At 42.7% G+C, this 17,922-nt stretch overlaps 1 protein-coding gene across 1 annotated transcript; it reads left to right on the top strand.

Moving 5' to 3' along the window:
- Positions 1 to 1,438: 1,438 nt before the first annotated feature.
- On the top strand, positions 1,439 to 5,138 carry LOC130681779 (uncharacterized). Its single transcript, XM_057495351.1, has 4 exons — positions 1,439 to 1,533; positions 3,087 to 3,252; positions 3,660 to 3,995; positions 4,230 to 5,138. The coding sequence occupies exons 1-4, from the start codon at positions 1,439 to 1,441 to the stop codon at positions 4,545 to 4,547; spliced, it is 915 nt and encodes a 304-aa protein (XP_057351334.1). The 3' UTR covers positions 4,548 to 5,138.
- Positions 5,139 to 17,922: the final 12,784 nt, after the last annotated feature.

A 17,922-nucleotide genomic window follows, 5' to 3' on the forward strand; every position in this document is an offset into this window, starting at 1 on the left:
TTCAGCATTTAGCTTAGTCTATACTTGGAGTAAGAACTCCCAATTTGCTTTCCACTGGTAAGTGTCCATTTTTATCTTAAGCTTTGAGAATGGCATCTGACTTACACCCTCACTGGCAGGGACTAAATAAATCCCTCTTCAGCTGTAAAGGCAGAATGTCAAAAAACACCAGATAGTACCACATTCCAGCATTGTAATGAACATACACCCCCTGAGGAAAGAGAAATTTTCCTTCTTTTTAACAGCCATTTTGATGCTTGACCCTTACACAGCCAATTTTATTTTAGCTTTCCTGCGAGAGCACCATAAGCCATGGCCCACCATTCTGGAAAAAGGAAACAAAAAAATCCTCAAAGGTGAACTTCTCCCCCTGACCTATCTACCATTCATAACAGCTACTCAATTGTTGAAAATCGGCCATAATATGCAAAATTTTACATTTCAGTGATAATCAAAGGCAAATTCTTTTGAATTGTGTCACAATGAAAAATTTTAAGACTTGACTGTCTTTGATCCCACATTAAACCTGTCCTTATTTCAGTCAAGTTGGTGAATTCTGAAGATACCTCTTAGACGCTGGGCTTGGAAAAGCAGCAAGGTAGGAGGAGAAAAATGAGGTGGTTAAAAACAGAAAGGCTGGTTTAAAAGCAGCTACCTAATGTGTCAGTAGTATTCTGATAAGTGAGATGTCAGCAATGAGATGCAGTTCTTGTAAAAAGCAGATACTGTTATATTGGCTCCACAGGGTGACTTGTTAACAGCATCCCAAATAAAATTAATCAGAACAATTGGCAGTTTTACAGTTTCAGGAAAAGTGTTTTTAAAAGCAATTATCAAGCAATAACTGGTTAAATGCAAAGCCACATGGTCACAATGAAAAAACAATGATTCTCTTTCAGAACAGTAAAAAGTAATACAACATAATGAAATGCAGTATTTTTATTTAAATACATTATCTGAAACAGAATACACTTGTTTTCTCTTTGAGAATACCTCAAAATATATTTCACTTTATAAAAGTCTATATAAATGTCAAGATACAGGAACGCAATAATTATAAAGCTGGAGAGGTGGATTAATTGTTTTACATACCCCTGTTTTTTCAGATTCCTGTGCTTGCTTACTCGTGTATATTCGTTTTTATTTTTCAGAAACCACTTCTGGAAGCTCCTGTTTTGGCTTTTACACTGCCACCTGTAGACATAAAAAAGAACAAACCATGTATTATTCACCAAAAATGCATCTTTTCTAGGCATCTTACAAGGACAACTGGGGGGGGAAATGGCAAAGTATTTGCTCCAAGAGATAAAATTCTTTCTCCTCTGTGTCCAAAATTTCTAAAAAGAGTCCCTCACCCACAGTAGTTTGATAAATTATTTCAAAGGAGAACATTCATAAAGTCTCAGATCAACACCACTCCGATCAGTTCATTAAAGAGATGGGAGTCATGGAACTGATCCACATGCCAACCTACAATGATTTCAAGACCTGTCCTCTAAACTTAGAAGACAACTTGACCACTTTGCAAATTGGGTAATTAAGGATTCTGCAAATTCCCACAAAGAGAGAGGGAAAGAGTCACACAAAGGTTACTTTGTCACATGACTATAAAATGTCTTTAAAATAATATTATTCTAACATGAACTAAAGCTTTGTCCAATCTAAACAGCAATTAGGTGGGGTATTTTCATCAGAATGCCCTATTCCTGATTTAAGTGTGAATGAGGAGTGCTGAAAGGTCTTTCTGATACCCCACAGATTTTAATACGGGTAAGTCTTTTTTTTTCTTCTTAAAAAAAAAAGATAAATAAAAATCCACGAGCTGCTATCAGTGAGTCAAAGCAGTCATCATAGGATGTAGGGTGTGTGTGTGTGTGTGTGTGTGGCTGGCTGTTGTGGGTGTGTGAGAGGAACAGAGAGACAGGCAAACCACACCAGGGTGCGTGGTTGTGGTAGTGGTGGTGGTGGTGGTAAGTGATGGTGTGTGTGTGTGTGTGTTTAAAGGAGGGACAGACAGACACAGATTTAGGAGTTAATGTAGAATAACAGAACAAGGGTGTATACGTGTGTAAGAGAAACAGACAGGCAGACTACACCAGGCTGTGTGGTACATGTGAGAGAGAGAGAAGAGGGACAGACAGACACTGAGACTCTAGTTAATTTGGAGAAGACTGAACCAGGGTGGGATGGGTGGATGTGGGTGTGTGATTGAGAGAGAGAGAGAGAAGGAGAGATTGAGCGAGTGACAAAAAGACACTGAGATTCTGGAGTTAATTTAGAATAATAGACCAAATCAGGGTGGTTTGTGTGTGAGAGAGAGAGATACTGAGAGAGGGACAGACACTGAGATTCTGGAGTTTTCTTATGGACCGAATCAGGGTGTGGGGGGGGGCAGGAGGGGGTGTGAGAGACAGAAAGAAGGACAGATGGACACAGATTCTGGAGGTAATTTAGAAAAAACTGAACCAGTGTGGTGTGTGTGTGTGTGTGTGAGAGAGACAGACAGGCAGGCAAGCAGACAGAAAGAGAGAGAGAGAGACTGAGAGAGGGACAGACACTGAGATTCTGGAGTTGATTTAGAATAGACAGAACCAGGGTGGGGTGGGTATATGTGATGTGGGTTTTGGTGTGAGATAGTTCAAACCAGGGTGTGCGATGTGTTTTTTGTGTGTGTGTGTGTGTGTGTGTGTGTGTGTGTGTGTGGAGAGAGAGTCCTGAGAGAGACATAGAGACAGACATCGGAATTCTAGAGTTAATTGATAATAAGAGACTGTGCTGCACAGCTTTTTACCTCCTCCTATCTACCCAGGACAAGTGCCCCGGCTCCAGCACCTTAAGCCAAAACCCCAAGCACCCCCCCACCCCCCCCACCCCCACGGGGAGATAGCGCCAGAGGCAACCCGGCCAGCGCACCCGCCTGCCGAGCCCGCTACCCCGCAAACCCCGGGGCCTTTCCATCCCCAGATTCGTCCCCACTTACCGGTAATTCACTTTAACGCCCCGAAAGCCTGGTTTGGTTTAAGGAATTGCAGCAAATCCAAGGAAATCAAGTCTCCTTGAACCACTCTCCTCCTTCTCCTCCCTAGGACGGACATTCACACACACTCACAGTCGCCCTTCCTTCCCAACCCCGACCACGTGCAGGGCCATCTCAAGAGGCTCTTGGGGGCCCGCCAGCGACCAGTCCTGCTCCCACGCGCCTCCATGAACCCCTCGTCCAAACGTGCCCAAGGCGCCAAGTGCATGTGCACAGTCAGCCTTCGCAGATAAGTTCAGCAAAGCCCACTCACTCGCCCCCACCACCACCACTCTGGCTCTGAAAGCGCGAAGGAGCGTGCGGACTCAGCCCCAGCCCCGGCAGACAATACTCCACCAATTCCTGCCTTCCCCGCACACGCCAGGCGGGTCCTCTCCCGCCTCCCGAGGTCTCTACGGTCCCGCGGGCCCAGAGCGGGGGGAGTCCTGATGGTTGCTGGTTGTGGATTGTGCAGAAAGGGGAGAGCAGCACACAACAGCGAGACTGCAGGCAAGGGGAGGGGGCCGCAGTCCTCCAAAGTCGTTCGGACTTAACTCCCCAAATCGGGTGGAGGTGAGGACCCAGCGACCCGAAGGAGCGAATCCCGAGGGAGGCAGCTTTTCCGCACCTCTTCCCCACCTAGCACAGCGCGCGCACACGCGTGCACACCAAGGGGCCGTGCACCTTCCTCCTGCCCCCCGGACCTGCCCAGCCCTCGTCCCCAAGCTCAGCGGCCTGGAAGGGAGGGCATCCGGCCCGCAGCGGCCCCGGAGGGAGCAGAGCGCCGCTCTCGGGGGTGCCCACCTGCGAGCTGGGTCGCCGAGGCGGCCCGGGCACCCGCCGGCTGCGCCGTCTCCGATGCAGGAGACTCTGTGGGCGGCCTGACTCCCGGACCCCAAACGGCTCCTCGCTCCCGGGCAGCGGCTGTCCTCGCTTCCCTTCCTTCCAGCGGAGGAGCCTCCTCCCACCTATCCCGCAGGTTCTGCCACCGCCGCTCACCAGCCTGAGCCTAAGCCGTCCTCCCCGCCCCTTTCCCGCCGCCCAGTGCACCGCTGCGCCGCGCTCCGCCCCCCGCCCGCCCCTCTTTGCCCGGCCCAGCTGGGGGCTGCGGGCCCCGCGCCTCCTGCCACAGATCCCAGTCCTGGGGGGAGGCGGGTGGACGGGTTTCGCCTGACCCCGCGCCCCTAAACCTGCTACCCTCTCGCCCGACCAGGATGGCCGTCCGCACTCACCCCGCGAACGGAGGTGTTGGCACCGCGCGCTGTGCCCTCGCTCTTCCGGCGTCCCGTCACTCCCGCAAGCCGCCTTCCAAAGCCTAGAGGATGCCTCGTGTCTTGAGGGGAAGGGGGCTGGTGAAGCAGGGTGGAGGGAACACGAGAGAGGAGGCGAAGAAATTAGCATGTCAACTGCCAGGGGATACAAGTTACTGCCTGCGCCTTGTTTCTGTTACACTAAATACCTGAATGTGCTGCTCTCCTTGTTAACAACCGCAGCAATACTCGGAGGCAGAACTGTAAGATTTCCAAGCTAATTGGTTGTAGGGGCTCTTAAAAAATTGAGTGATGCAGGAGACAGCAGATTCACTCTTTTTAAAAAGTTACTATATATATATATGTATGTATGTATGTATGTATGGCCACATTTCTAATTTTAAAAAATAGTAAAATACAAATAACGGAACAGCTGTGTTTTACAGAAACAGATCCAGTGTGCATGTGCTACTTAAATCCTCTGTAATTATATTAATTGGGTTCGTTTAAAAGTGTATTTTAGGTATTACTTGAGAAAACGGGCTCAGAATTTAGGGATTAGGAGCCATAAGTTTTTAATTTGGCTTTTTGCCATAGTTCTAAAATGTCAATTTCATGGAAATTACTAAATGTGGGTCTGTAGAAAAATGGGCCCTTTTTCTTCCATGTTGGCAACATTTTTAGATTTGGCAAAGGACAGATTTTTTTTTAAGCTCAGAAATAATAAAATTGTCATTCGTTTTTCTAGTGATGGAGTATCTGGTCTAGCAGTTTTTTCTTCAGTGTCGTTCTCTTTGAGGCAAACTTCCTTTCTGTTTTCTCTTACATTTGTTTTCTTCAAAACTCTGTCCCTAAATATAAATAAAGCCTATAGATGCCGTGATTTTGGAGCCATTGTTTTCTTTAAAGAACAGGAAAATTAACTATAACTGATGATCAAAATCAACCCCAAGCTCATGATGCTAAATTTCACAAATTAACCCCCTTTTTTCAACTCTGCTTTTAGTAATTCAACCTAACAGTCCAGAACCAAGAGTTTTTTCTGTTTCATCCTTATTAGAATGAAATGTACACTTTTAAATTAACGTTTGTAATCAAAATTAAATTCATTGAATTGACTAATGAAAAGCATATTCAAAGTGTATTTGTTGCTGGATAAATGAGGACAACGTGGATGATAAACAGCATTCTGAAGAAGAGGCTCTGAAGCAAAGAAAACAGTCTTTAGAAAAACTGATGATCCCGTTTTCAAGGCAAGGATGACAACTACCGGTAATTATGAAAGAATGACTGCTGCCTCTCTTCTCTCTGCTTTGGTTTTGTGGCTGGGCCTGCCTTTATCTCTTTTGATCATCATAATAAAAGTAAAGTAATTCAGCATTCTGGTGGCATTGCTTAGTAAATTAGCAATTTGAAAATGCTTTTATTACCTAATTAATCCAAGTAAATGCATCCGATAAATCTTATTTTACTCTTACATTTTTTGTGTGTGTGCCTCTGGAGAAACACTTGCATGAAATAAAAATAGCTAAGGCAAGCTCAAGACCATTTGCCAGCCAGACTCTTGAGTGTATGTATGTTGCAATGGAGTTGATATGAAGTGACCTTTGGATCTTAAATTGTATATCAGATATTGGTTATGAATTGCTCATTGGCGGCATCTTTAATGATTCTTGTGTGTTTACTTTGCCTTGCTTATGCCTCAGAAGCATATTTTATTTCTTTTTGTCTGCCTTTTTGAACCTACCTTTGCCTAAACTATTTTTGTTGTACTTCCACCAAAGCATCAGACCCTAAACCATAGTTCACGTAACAATAATCTCTGCCCTTCAAGTTAAATCTCCCTTGAGATCTTTGGTAAGAATCCAGCATGATTAAACATCTAAAATTGGAAAGAGTACCTCATCACGCATGGTTCTAACTAAGAGATAACAATAAGATTTCTCAAAACCAGGAGGGTGTGTCCCATTTGAATAAAAAGAAGAAAAAAAACCAGCAAATCTGTTTTGTTCAGGTCCAAACTAAGCCAAGAAAATCACAATTGAAAACTCTTCTAAGCCTGACTAATGCTAAGAAATATATAAAAAGCACAATCCTAATAACTTTATCTGTATTTTCTTTCACCACTGCAAATCTCTTGCTCCACTGACTAAATACCATTATATTTCACATTTTCCTATTAGTTTCTGTGCTATTGAGAATTTTTCACTGATCTTTAAACAAGAAAGTGCAACTGGACATTCCTGCTGTCTCCAAGAAATTCAGTGTCACCCTCCATTTGTTTCCAAAATATTTTTTTTGAATTATCTGTGACACTGATTAGGACAGATCTGACTGTACCTCGTACAGCCATGGAAAAGGAGTTCCCATGACTGGTCCAAATTCAAAGCAATGAGGTCAAAACAAAATGAATTTGGTGTACAGCTTAGTCATATTGGCATCGCCCATTCTGATCCTCATTCCAGCACAGAGTTTTGTAATGCATGAGCTTGTCCCTCTTGAGGAATGTTCTCCTGATAAGTATTTTAATATTTTTTTTGTTCGTTTACTCTTTGGGCTGTGTTACAACTCACAGTGAATCTGAATATAATGCATAGTCTTCTTTCTTTCCTATGATAACTGAGACTCTGTGCTATGGAAATATGTCCCCAGTTATCTCACTGGACAATGGCAGTGGGGACAGTACCACCCATATAATGCTCAGATTGAAATGTTGATGCTCTAAACTAAATTACTTAGAAATGTAAAAAAATGTGTGTATGTGCATTTGTGGGTGTATGTATGTATAATTCAAAGCTAAATATAAATCTGAACACTTGTAATAGGTCCTTCAGTTACAAAAGCCTTGGTAATCAATCTCTTATGTTTTGGGGGTATGTGGTAAGCTAATGAATACCTCAATATTTACCTTACAGGGAAGTACCTTTTTCTGATCTAGATATTCCCATAAATTTCACGGCACCAAATATTTAACCATATCATTCTGTGGTAAAAGGAAGAAAGGAAGGAAGGGAGGAAGGAGGAGGGAAGAAAGGAAAGGGTAAAGCCAATGTGACCAGTGCGACAGATAGGATGAATATAGGTATGACTGGTTACCACAACAGATGAGCACATCAGGTGAGTCAGATCCTAGCTTTCTCCCCTGTGGATGATTTAGTTTTGGTCTGTTTCATGGCTGCCAATCAAAGCCTTATTTGGACATAGACAAACATTGTTGGTCATGAGATGTGGGTGTCCTCCAAAAGAGACGTTGAAGTCCTAACCCATGGTGCCTGTGAATCTGACCTTATTTGAAAATAGGGTCTTTACAGATAGAATTAAGATGTAAGTTAAGATGAAGTCATACTGGAGTAGGGTGGGCCCTTAATCCAATATGACTGGAGTTTTTGCTGGAAGCGAAGAGACAGAGGCCCAGAAGGAAGTGGGCCATGTGAAGGTGGAGGCAGAAATTGGAGTTAGGCTACTCAAGCCAAGGAACACCTGGGACTGACAGAAGCTGAAAAAGGCAAGAAAGGATCCTCCCCTAAAAGCAATGTGAGCACCCTGATTTTGTACTTTCAGCCTCCACAACTGTAAAACAATAAATTTCTGTTGTTTTCAGCCAATCCAGTTTGTGGCACTTTGCCACTGCAATGCTAGGAAACCAGTACACCAGGGAATCATCAATTATCAGTGTTGCCAGCCCATAATCTTCCATAGCTAAGGCAGACTAAATGTTCAGGTGTTGAATGTTTAAGAATGATAGGCAGAGTCATCTCTGTACATGAAGGACAACAGCAGAGTAGAATCATCACTGAATTGGAAGGAATCTTGAGAATTTACTTTATCTAATGGCTCCTCCAAGATGGGACTTGGCTACAGCTGAGAAGCGTAGTCACAGACTCTTAACATGTTCAAAGAATCTTGGATATCTTTTCATCTTTTGAGATGACTTAATACCTAGGTGGTGTGACTTTAAAAGGTGCAGCATGGGGTCCTCTGCACACATTTCCCCCTCTAGCAGCCAACACGCCTCCCTGATTCAATTCCACCTCCAGATGTTGGATTACAATAGCTTCTTCCCTTTGTCTTAAAATTTTTGGTCTTCAGTATCCCAAATTAAAATGAAAAGGAGTCTGGAAGACTTCCCAGCCTCAACTCATGTCAGTTCTCAACTTATAAGCTTATCAGTTTACTGTTACAGCCCCCATTGCCAAATAGGAGCTGAGCTCAGAGTATCCTCCATAAATATTGAACAAGTTGCACCAAGAAGTAGCAATTAGCAGGAACTAGATGAAGGATGGGTAGTGTAAGTAGAGGAGAGGTGGAGAAGAGAAGAAAAGGAAAGCCCAAGGCAAAGTTCATCCTGCCCTTGGTGGTGACATGGGACTGTAACATAGGAGTGAAAGGTCAGCCGGGAGCTTTATTCTCTTCCCCTCCCAGTCCAGTAGCATTTGTAGCACTAAAGGGTGGTGAGGAGGTGGAGCAGAGGGCTTTCAACCTCTCTAAAAACCTCTACCAACTCTCACCCTCTGCAGCTATCCCCCTAAAATATCTAAGCTGAATAAAAATAATGTATTTGCCATGTAAGTGCAACTTCAAGGAAGCCCCAGTGAGACTCCCTATAGCTGCCACCACCTCCCAGTTCCCATGTATTTCCTAAATATAGCCCCTGTGTATTTCCTTAATGGAAATGCTGGAAATACCACTGCTAGGAAGGAACTCATTTTGAAATGTATGCCCGGGACAGACCCCAATATAAACCCACAACCAATATCAGAAATTCTCCCCCTCTGTGTAGTATCCAGAAAAGAGAACAAAATACTTTTGACAGAAATCTTCACCACTTGAAGATGAATAGAGTGGTTTTTTAGTCAGAAGTGCCAGGAGAAATAAAAAGGAAAGTGTCAATTCTCTGAAGAAAGGAAAGGTGGAATCATTCTCTGTGCATCTATTGTTGGATCTCAATTCCCAGACTCGAAAATCTTTGAAAATCTTTGAAATAGTCAGGAGCTGCTGAGGCCTCACTGGATTTATTTCCTCATGAAAATGTGCAGGAGTAGTTCAACTGTAGCCCACAAATTGAATCAAAGCACCACGATAGAATGAAACAAATTTTAAATAGGATTTTTAAAAAATCAGGCCCATGAAGAAAAGTCAACAATCCAAAAGGTTAGTAGCCTCCTCGTGGTATTTTTGTTATGACATCCTAAGCAAAAAGCTCTTCTTTACAATGCACATGATGACTTCCATCAACCACTAAGCCTTAACTTGGTGGCATAAAAGGGTGGCCCCTTCCATCTCTGGAAATGCCAACCAGGGGTTGAGTCCCAGGACATTAGAGCTTCTCTGGCCCCCTAGGGGGAGTGGTAGGCAATCCCAGCCAGGAGTGAGGACAAAACTTCCCCAGTGCCAAAGGCCAGAGTGATCATTCAAATATTCCTTGAAACCCCAACCTCCACTGACCTCCAAACTCCAGCAGCTCCATTTCCTGCTTTATAGCATCTGCCCCCATCAAACACCCTTTATATCTTACTTGCTTTTATTGTCCACTTCTCCCCACTAGAATATACATTCTCTAAGGAATTTTTGTCTATTGTGAGGATTTTCATCTATGGTGTTTACTGCTGTGGCCCCAGGACCTACACCACTGTCTGGCACATTGTAAGTGCTCGATAAATGTTTGTTGAAAGAGTGATTGATGTAAACGTTATGACGTCGCATATTGCTCTGAGTAGAACTGAACAACGTTAAAAGTATTCACCTATTTATTAATAGAAAAGCCAGCTCATTTGTTGACTAATTTTATTATTTTTTTTGTATTGTAATTCTTTTTATTCATTTTGTTATCATTAATCTACAATTACATGAAGAACGTTACTTTTACTAGACTCCCTCCTTCACCAAGTCCCCCACACAAACCCCATTACAGTCACTGTCAATCAGCGTAGTAACATGCTGTAGAATCAGTACTTGTCTTCTCTGTGTTGCACATCCCTGCCTATGCCCCCCCATTATACATGCTAATCGTAAGACCCCCTTTCTTTTTCCTCTCCTTTCCCACCCATCCTCACCAGTCCCTTTCACTTTGGTAACTGTTAGTCCATTCTTGGGTTCTGGGATACTGCTGCTGATTGGTTCCTTCAGTTTTTCTTTGTTCTTATACTCCACATACGAGTGAAATCATTTGGTACTTCTCTTTCTCTGCCTGGCTTACTTCACTGAGCATAATACCCTCTAGCTCCATCCATGTTGTTGCAAATGGTAGGATTTGTTTTCTTCTTATCGCTAAATAATATTCCATTGTTTATATGTACCACTTCTTTATCCATTCATCTACTGATGGACACTTAGGTTGCTTCCATTATTTGGCTATTGTAAATAGTGCAGCAATAAACATAGGGGTGCATCTGTATTTTTAAACTGGGCTGCTGCATTCTTTTTTTTATATTTTGGTACCATTAATCTACAATTACAAAAAGCACATTATGTTTACTAGGTTCCCTCCTTCACCAAGTCCCCCCCACATACCCCTTCACAGTCACTGTCCATCTGCATAGTAAAATGCTGAAAAATAACTGCTTGTCTTCTGTGTTGCACAGCCCTCCCCGTGACCCACACACACTATACATGCTAATCATAATGCCCTCTTTCTTTTTCCCCGCCCTTATCCCTCCCTTCCCACACATTGTCCCCAGACCCATTCCCCTTGGTAACTATTAGTCCATTCTTGGGTTCTGTGATTCTGCTGCTATTTTGTTCCTTCAGTTTTCCTTTGTTCTTATAATCCACATATGAGTGAAATCATTTGGTACTTGTCCTTCTCCACTTGGCTTGTTTCACTGAGCATAATACCCTCTAGCTCCATCCACGTTGTTGCAAATGGTAGGATTTGTTTTCTTCTTATGGCTGAATAATGTTCCATTGTGTATATGTACCACATCTTCTTTATCCATTCATCTACTGATGGACACTTAGGTTACTTCCAATTCTGGGCTATTGTAAATAGTGCTGCGATAAACATAGGGGTGCATCTGTCTTTTTCAAACTGGAGTGCTGCATTCTTAGGGTAAATTCCTAGGAGTGGAATTCCTGGGTCAAATTGTAAGTCTATTTTGAGCATTTTGAGGAACCTCCATACTGCTTTCCACAATGGTTGAACTAATTTACACTCCCACCAGTGTAGGAGGGTTCCCCTTTCTCCACAATCTCGCCAACATTTGTTGTTGTTTGTCTTTTCCATGATGGCGATCCTTACTGGTATGAGGTGATATCTCATTGTGGTTTTAATTTGCATTTCTCTGATGATTAGCGATGTGGAGCATCTTTTCATGTGGCTGTTGGCTACCTGGATTTCTTATTTAGAGAACTGTCTATTCAGATCCTCTGCCCATTTTTTAATTGGAATATTTGCTCTTTGTTTGTTGAGGCATGTGAGCTCTTTATATGTTTAAGATGTCAATCCTTTATCAGATCTGTCATTTATGAATATGTTCTCCCATACGGTAGGATACCTTTTTGTTCTATTGATGGTGTCTTTTGCTGTACAGAAGCTTTTCAGCTTGATATAGTCCCGCTTGTTCATTTTTGCCTTTGTTTCCCTTGCCCGGGGAGATATGTTCATGAAGAAGTCACTCATGTTTATGTCCATGAGATTTTTCCCTATGTTTGTTCCTAAGAGTTTTATGGTTTCATGACTTACATTCAGGTCTTTGATCCATTTTGAATTGACTTTTGTGTATGGGTTTATACAATGATCCAGTTTCATTCTCTTACATGTAGCTGTCCAGTTTTGCCAGCACCATCTGTTGAAGAGACTGTCATTTCCCCATTGTATGTCCATGGCTCTTTTATCGAATATTAATTAACCATATATGTTTGGGTTAATGTCTGGAGTCCCTATTCTGTTCCACTGGTCTGGGGCTCTGTTCTTGTGCCAGTACCAAATTGTCTTGATTACTGTGGCTTTGTAGTAGAGCTTGAAATTGGGGAGTGAGATCCCCCCCACTTTATACTTCCTTCTCAGGATTGCGTTAGCTATTCGGGCTCTTTGACAGTTCCATATGAATTTTTGAACTATTTGTTCCAGTTCATTGAAGAATGCTGTTGGTAATTTGATAGGGATTGCATTGAATCTGTATATTGCTTTGGGCAGGATGGCCATCAGGACGATATTAATTCTTCCTAGCCAGAATCATGGGATGAGTTTCCATTTGTTAGTGACCTCATTAATTTCTCTTAAGAGTGTCTTGTAGTTTTCAGGGTATAGGTCTTTCACTTCCTTGGTTAGGTTTATTCCTAGATATTCTATTCTTTTTGATGCTATTGTGAATAGTATTGCTTTCCTGATTTCTCTTTCTATTAGTTGATTGTTAGTGTATAGGAAAGCTACAGATTTCTGTGTGTTAATTTTGTATCCTGCAACTTTGCTGAATTCCAATCGTAGTTCTAGTAGTTTTGCAGTGGAGTCTTTAGGGTTTTTTACGTACAATATCATGTCATCTGTAAATACTGACAATTTGACTTCTTCTTTACCAATCTGGATTCCTTGTATTTGTTTGTTTTGTCTGATTGCTGTGCTAGGACCTCCAGTACCAGGTTGAATAACAGTGGGGAGAATGGGCATCCCTGTCTTGTTCCCAATCTCAGAGGAATAGGTTTCAGCCTCTAGCTGTTCAGTATGATGCTAGCTGTGGGTTTATCATATATGGCCTTTATTGCGTTGAGGTACTTGCTCTCTATGCCCATTTTGTTGAGAGTTTTTATCATGAATAGATGTTGAATTTTGTCGAATTCTTTTTCAGCATCTATGGAGATGATCATGTGGTTTTTGTCCTTCTTTTTGTTGATGTGGTGGACGATGTTGATGGATTTTCGAATGTTGTAACATCCTTGCACCCCTAGGTTGAATCCCCCTTGGTCAAGGTGTATGATTCTCTTGATGTATTTTTGAATTCGGTTTGCTAATATTTTGTTGAGTATTTTTGCATCTACGTTCATCAGGGATATAGGTTTGTAGTTTTCTTTTTTGGTGGGGTCTTTGCCTGGTTTTGGTATTAGGGTGATGTTGGCTTCATAGAATGAGTTTGGGAGTATTCCCTCCTCTTCTATTTTCTGGAAAACGTTAAGGAAAATGGGTGTGATGTCTTCTCTGTATGTCTCATAAAATTCCGAGGTAAATCCATCTGGCCCGGGAGTTTTGTTCTTGGGTAGTTTTTTGATTACCGATTCAATTTCGTTGGTCATAATTGGTCTGTTTAGATTTTCTGTTTCTTTCTGGTCAGTCTTGGAAGGTTGTATTTTTCTAGAAAGTTGTCCATTTCTCCTAGGTTTTCCAGCTTGTTAGCATGTAGGTTTTCATAGTATTCTCTAATAATTCTTTGTATTTCTGTGGGGTCTGTTGTGATTTTTCCTTTCTCATTTCTGATTCTGTTGATGTGTGTTGACTCTCTTTTTCTCTTAATAATTCTGGCTAGAGGCTTATCTATTTTGTTTATTTTCTCAAAGAAACAACTCTTGGTTTCATTGATTTTTTTCTATTGCTTTATTCTTCTCAATTTTATTTGTTTCTTCTGTCATCTTTATTATGTTCCTCCGTCTGCTGACCTTAGGCCTCATTTGTTCTTCTTTATCCTATTTCGATAATTGTGACATTAGACTATTCATTTGGGTTTGTTCTTCCTTCTTTAAATATGCCTGGATTGCTATATACTTTCCTCTTAAGACTGATTTTGCTGCGTTCCACAGGAGTTGTGGCTTCGTGTTGTTGTTGTCATTTGTTTCCGTATATTGCTGGATCTCCATTTTAATTTTGGTCATTGATCCATTGATTATTTAGGAGCATGTTGTTAAACCTCCATGTGTTTGTGAGCCTTTTTGCTTTCTCTGTACAATTTATTTGTAGTTTTATGCCTTTGTGGTCTGAAAAGTTGGCTGGTAGGATTTCAATCTTTTGGAATTTACTGAGGTTCTTTTTGTGGCCTAGTATGTGGTCTATTCTGGAGAATGTTTCATATGCACTTGAGAAGAATGTGTATCCTGTTGCTTTTGGATGTAGAGTTCTATAGATGTCTATTAGGTCCTTCTGTTCTAGCGTGTTGTTCAGTGCCTCTGTGTCCTTACTTATTTTCTGTCTGGTGGATCTGTCCTTTGGAGTGAGTGGTGTGTTGAAGTCTCCCAAAATGAATGCATTGCATTCTATTTCCTCCTTTAATTCTGTTAGTATTTGTTTCCCAGATATTGGTGCTCCTCTGTTGGGTGCATGTATGTTTGTAATGGTTATATCCTCTTGCTGGAATGAGCCCTTTATCATTATGTAATGTCCTTCTTAATCTCTTGTTACTTTCTTATTTTGAAGTCTATTTTGTCTGATACTAGTACTGCAACAGCTGCTTTTTTCTCTCTGTTGTTTGCATGAAATATCTTTCTCCATCCCTTGATTCCTTGACTTTTAATCTGTGCATGTCTTTGGGTTTGAGGTGAGTCTCTTGTAAGCAGCATATAGATGGGTCTTGCTTTTTTATCCATTCTATTACTCTGTGTCTTTTGATTGGTGCATTCAGTCCATTTACATTTAGGGTGATTATTGGAAGACATGTACTTATTGCCATTGCAGGCTTTAGATTTGTGGTTACCAAAGGTTAAAGGTTAGCTTGTTTACTACCTTACTGTCTGACCTCACTCACTTATTGAACTGTTATAAACAGAGTCTGATGATTATTTCTTTCCCTTCTTTTTCCTCCTCCTCCATTCTTCATATGTTGTGTGTTTTGTTCTGTGCTCTTTTTAGGGGTGCTCCCATTTAGAGCAGTCCCTCTAAGATACCCTGTAGAGGTGGTTTGTGGGAGGCAAATTCCCTCAACTTTTGTTTGTCTGGGAATTGTTTAATCCCTCCTTCATATTTAAATGATAATCATGCTGGATACAGTATCCTTGGTTCAAGGCCCTTCTGTTTCATTGCAGTAATTATATCTTGCCATTCTCTTCTGGCCTGTAAGGTTTCTGTTGAGAGGTCTGATGATAGCCTGATGGGTTTTCCTTTGTAGGTGACCTTTTTACTCTCTCTGGCTGCCTTTAATACTCTGTCCCTGTCCTTGATCTTTGCCATTTTAATTATTATGTTTATTGGTGTTGTCCTCTTTGGATCCTGTCTCTCGGGGTTTCTGTGTGCCTCTGTAGACTGAGCAACTATTTCCTCCCCGAGTTTGGGGAAATTCTCAGCAATTATTTCTTCAAAGACACTTTCTATCCCTTTTTCTCTCTCTTCCTCCTCTGGTACCCTTATAATGTGGATATTGTTCCTTTTGGATTGGTCACACAGTTCTCTTAATATTGTTTCATTCCTGGAGATCCTTTTATCTCTCTCTGCATCAGCTTCTATGCGTTCCTGTTCTCTAGTTTCTATTCCATCAATGGCCTCTTGCATCTTATCCATTCTGCTTATAAATCCTTCCAGAGTTTGTTTCCCTTCTGTAATCTCCCTCCAGACATCTGTGATCTCCCTCCAGACGTCTGTAATCTCCCTCTGAACTTCATCCCTTAGCTCTTGCGTATTTCTCTGCAGCTCTGTCAGCATGTTTATGATTTTTAGTTTGAATTCCTTTTCAGGGAGGCGGGTTAGGTCTGCCTCTGTAGATCCTTTTTCAGGTGCAACTATCTTGGACTGGACCAGTTGTTTTTGCCTTTTCATGGTGATAGCAGTAGCTGTAGGCATGTTGCGGATGTTGCAGCTGGGAGAAGAAAGTCCTTTCCTGCTTGCTGGATGCCTTGCCCTTCTCCTCTGCCTGTAACGGTTACCTGTACTCCTGGAGCAGCCATCGGGTTAATCCCCTAAGCTGTTTTGGGCGGGGTGGACGTCAGAGCAGCGTGGAGCCCTGCAGGGAGTGGCAGGCACGCCAGGTGTGCTCCTCCGTGCTAGCGGTGACCCTACTGGGCAGCTGTGTGGCAGCAGCGACCTTTGGGTCTGGCCTGGGTGGCTGTGCGCTGGACTAGGATTCCAGTCGGCTGCTGGGAGCTCACCTGCTCCCTCTGGCTCCACTGCAGGTGCGCATGGGGCTCTTCTGCGCAGGCTTCTATGGGACTCTGGCTTCACTGCCTCCGGTGTGAGCGAGCCACACCCGGGCAGTTCGGTCTCGCCGCTGCAGGCTAGCACAAGCCTCTCCTGCAGCACACAGATCTGCCAGCAGTTCCTTCGTGTGCTGCTGTCCCCGGCACGCGCTGCCACTCTTCTGCTACTGGGCCCGTGTGTCGGGGTCTGCGCCAGTTGGAGGAATGACTGGCAGGCTGCTTAGTGCTGTGAGGGGCTTCAGAGCTGCCCTGCCTCCATTTAGGGCACCTAAGTTTCCCCAGTATTCCCAGCTGCCAGGACAACTTCATCCAGCTATGGGGTCCCTGTCTCTTTAAGACTTGCAGAAAGCACTCGCTTTTCTTTTGTCTCAGGGGCACCGATTGCAGCGACCTGCCCCCAGGTTTCTCTAATACCCAGCACCCCATGCACCTTGTGTCTGTGTTTCGGGTGCGGATTTCTAGAGCTGGTTGTTTAGCAGTCCTGGGCTTTCACTCCCTCCGCATTCTGACTCCTTTCTTCCCACCAGGTTTTGGGGTGGGGGAGCGTTTGGGTCCCGCCTGGCCATGGCTTGTATCTTACCCCCTTCATGTGATGCTGAGTTCTTGCAGATGTAGATGTATCCTGGCTGTTGTACTGCATCCACTGGTGTCTCTTTTAGGAATAGTTGTATTTATTGTATTTTCATAAATATGTATGTTTTGGGGAGGAGATTTCCTCTGAACTACTCACACCGCCATCTTCCCGTGATCCTCTGGGCTGCTGCATTCTTAGGGTAAATTCCTAGGAGTGGAATTGCTGGGTCAAATGGTATTCTTGTTTTGAGCTTTTTGAGGAACCCCCATTCTGCTTTCCACAATGGTTGAACTAATTTACATTAACACCAGCGGTTTAGGAGGGTTCCCCTTTCTCCACAACCTTGCCAACATTTGTTGTTGTTTGTCTTTTGGATGGTGGCCATCCTTACTGGTGTGAGGTGATAGCTCATCGTGGTTTAATTTGCATTTCTCTGCTGACAAGCAATGTGGAGCATCTTTTCATGTTTCTGTTGTCCATCTGAATTTCTTCTTTGGAGAACTGTCTGTTCAATTCCTCTGCCCATTTTTTAATTGGATTATTTGCTTTTTGCTTGTTGAGGTGCGTGAGCTCTTTATATATTTTGGATGTCAACCCTTTATTGGATCTGTCATTTATGAATATATTCTCCCATACTGTAGGGTACCCTTTTGTTCTATTGATGGTGTCCTTTACTGTACAGAAGCTTTTCAGCTTGATATAGTCCCAATTGTTCATTTTTGCTTTTGTTTCCCTTGCCCAGGGAGATATGTTCAAGAAGAGGTCACTCATGTTTATGTCCATGAGATTTTTGCCTATGTTTTTTTTGAAGAGTTTTGTGGTTTCATGACTTAGCTTCACATCTTAGATCCATTTTGAATTTAATTTTGTGTATGGGGTTAGACAGTGATCCAGTTTCATTCTCTTACATGTAGCTGTCCAGTTTTGCCAGCACCATCTGTTGAGGACACTGTCATTTCCCCATTGTATGTCCATGGCTCCTTTATCATATATTAATTGACCATATATGTTTGGGTTAATGTCTGGAGTCTCTATTC

This window comes from Manis pentadactyla, chromosome X, assembly GCF_030020395.1.
Source record: "Manis pentadactyla isolate mManPen7 chromosome X, mManPen7.hap1, whole genome shotgun sequence".
Lineage (NCBI taxonomy): Eukaryota > Metazoa > Chordata > Mammalia > Pholidota > Manidae > Manis > Manis pentadactyla.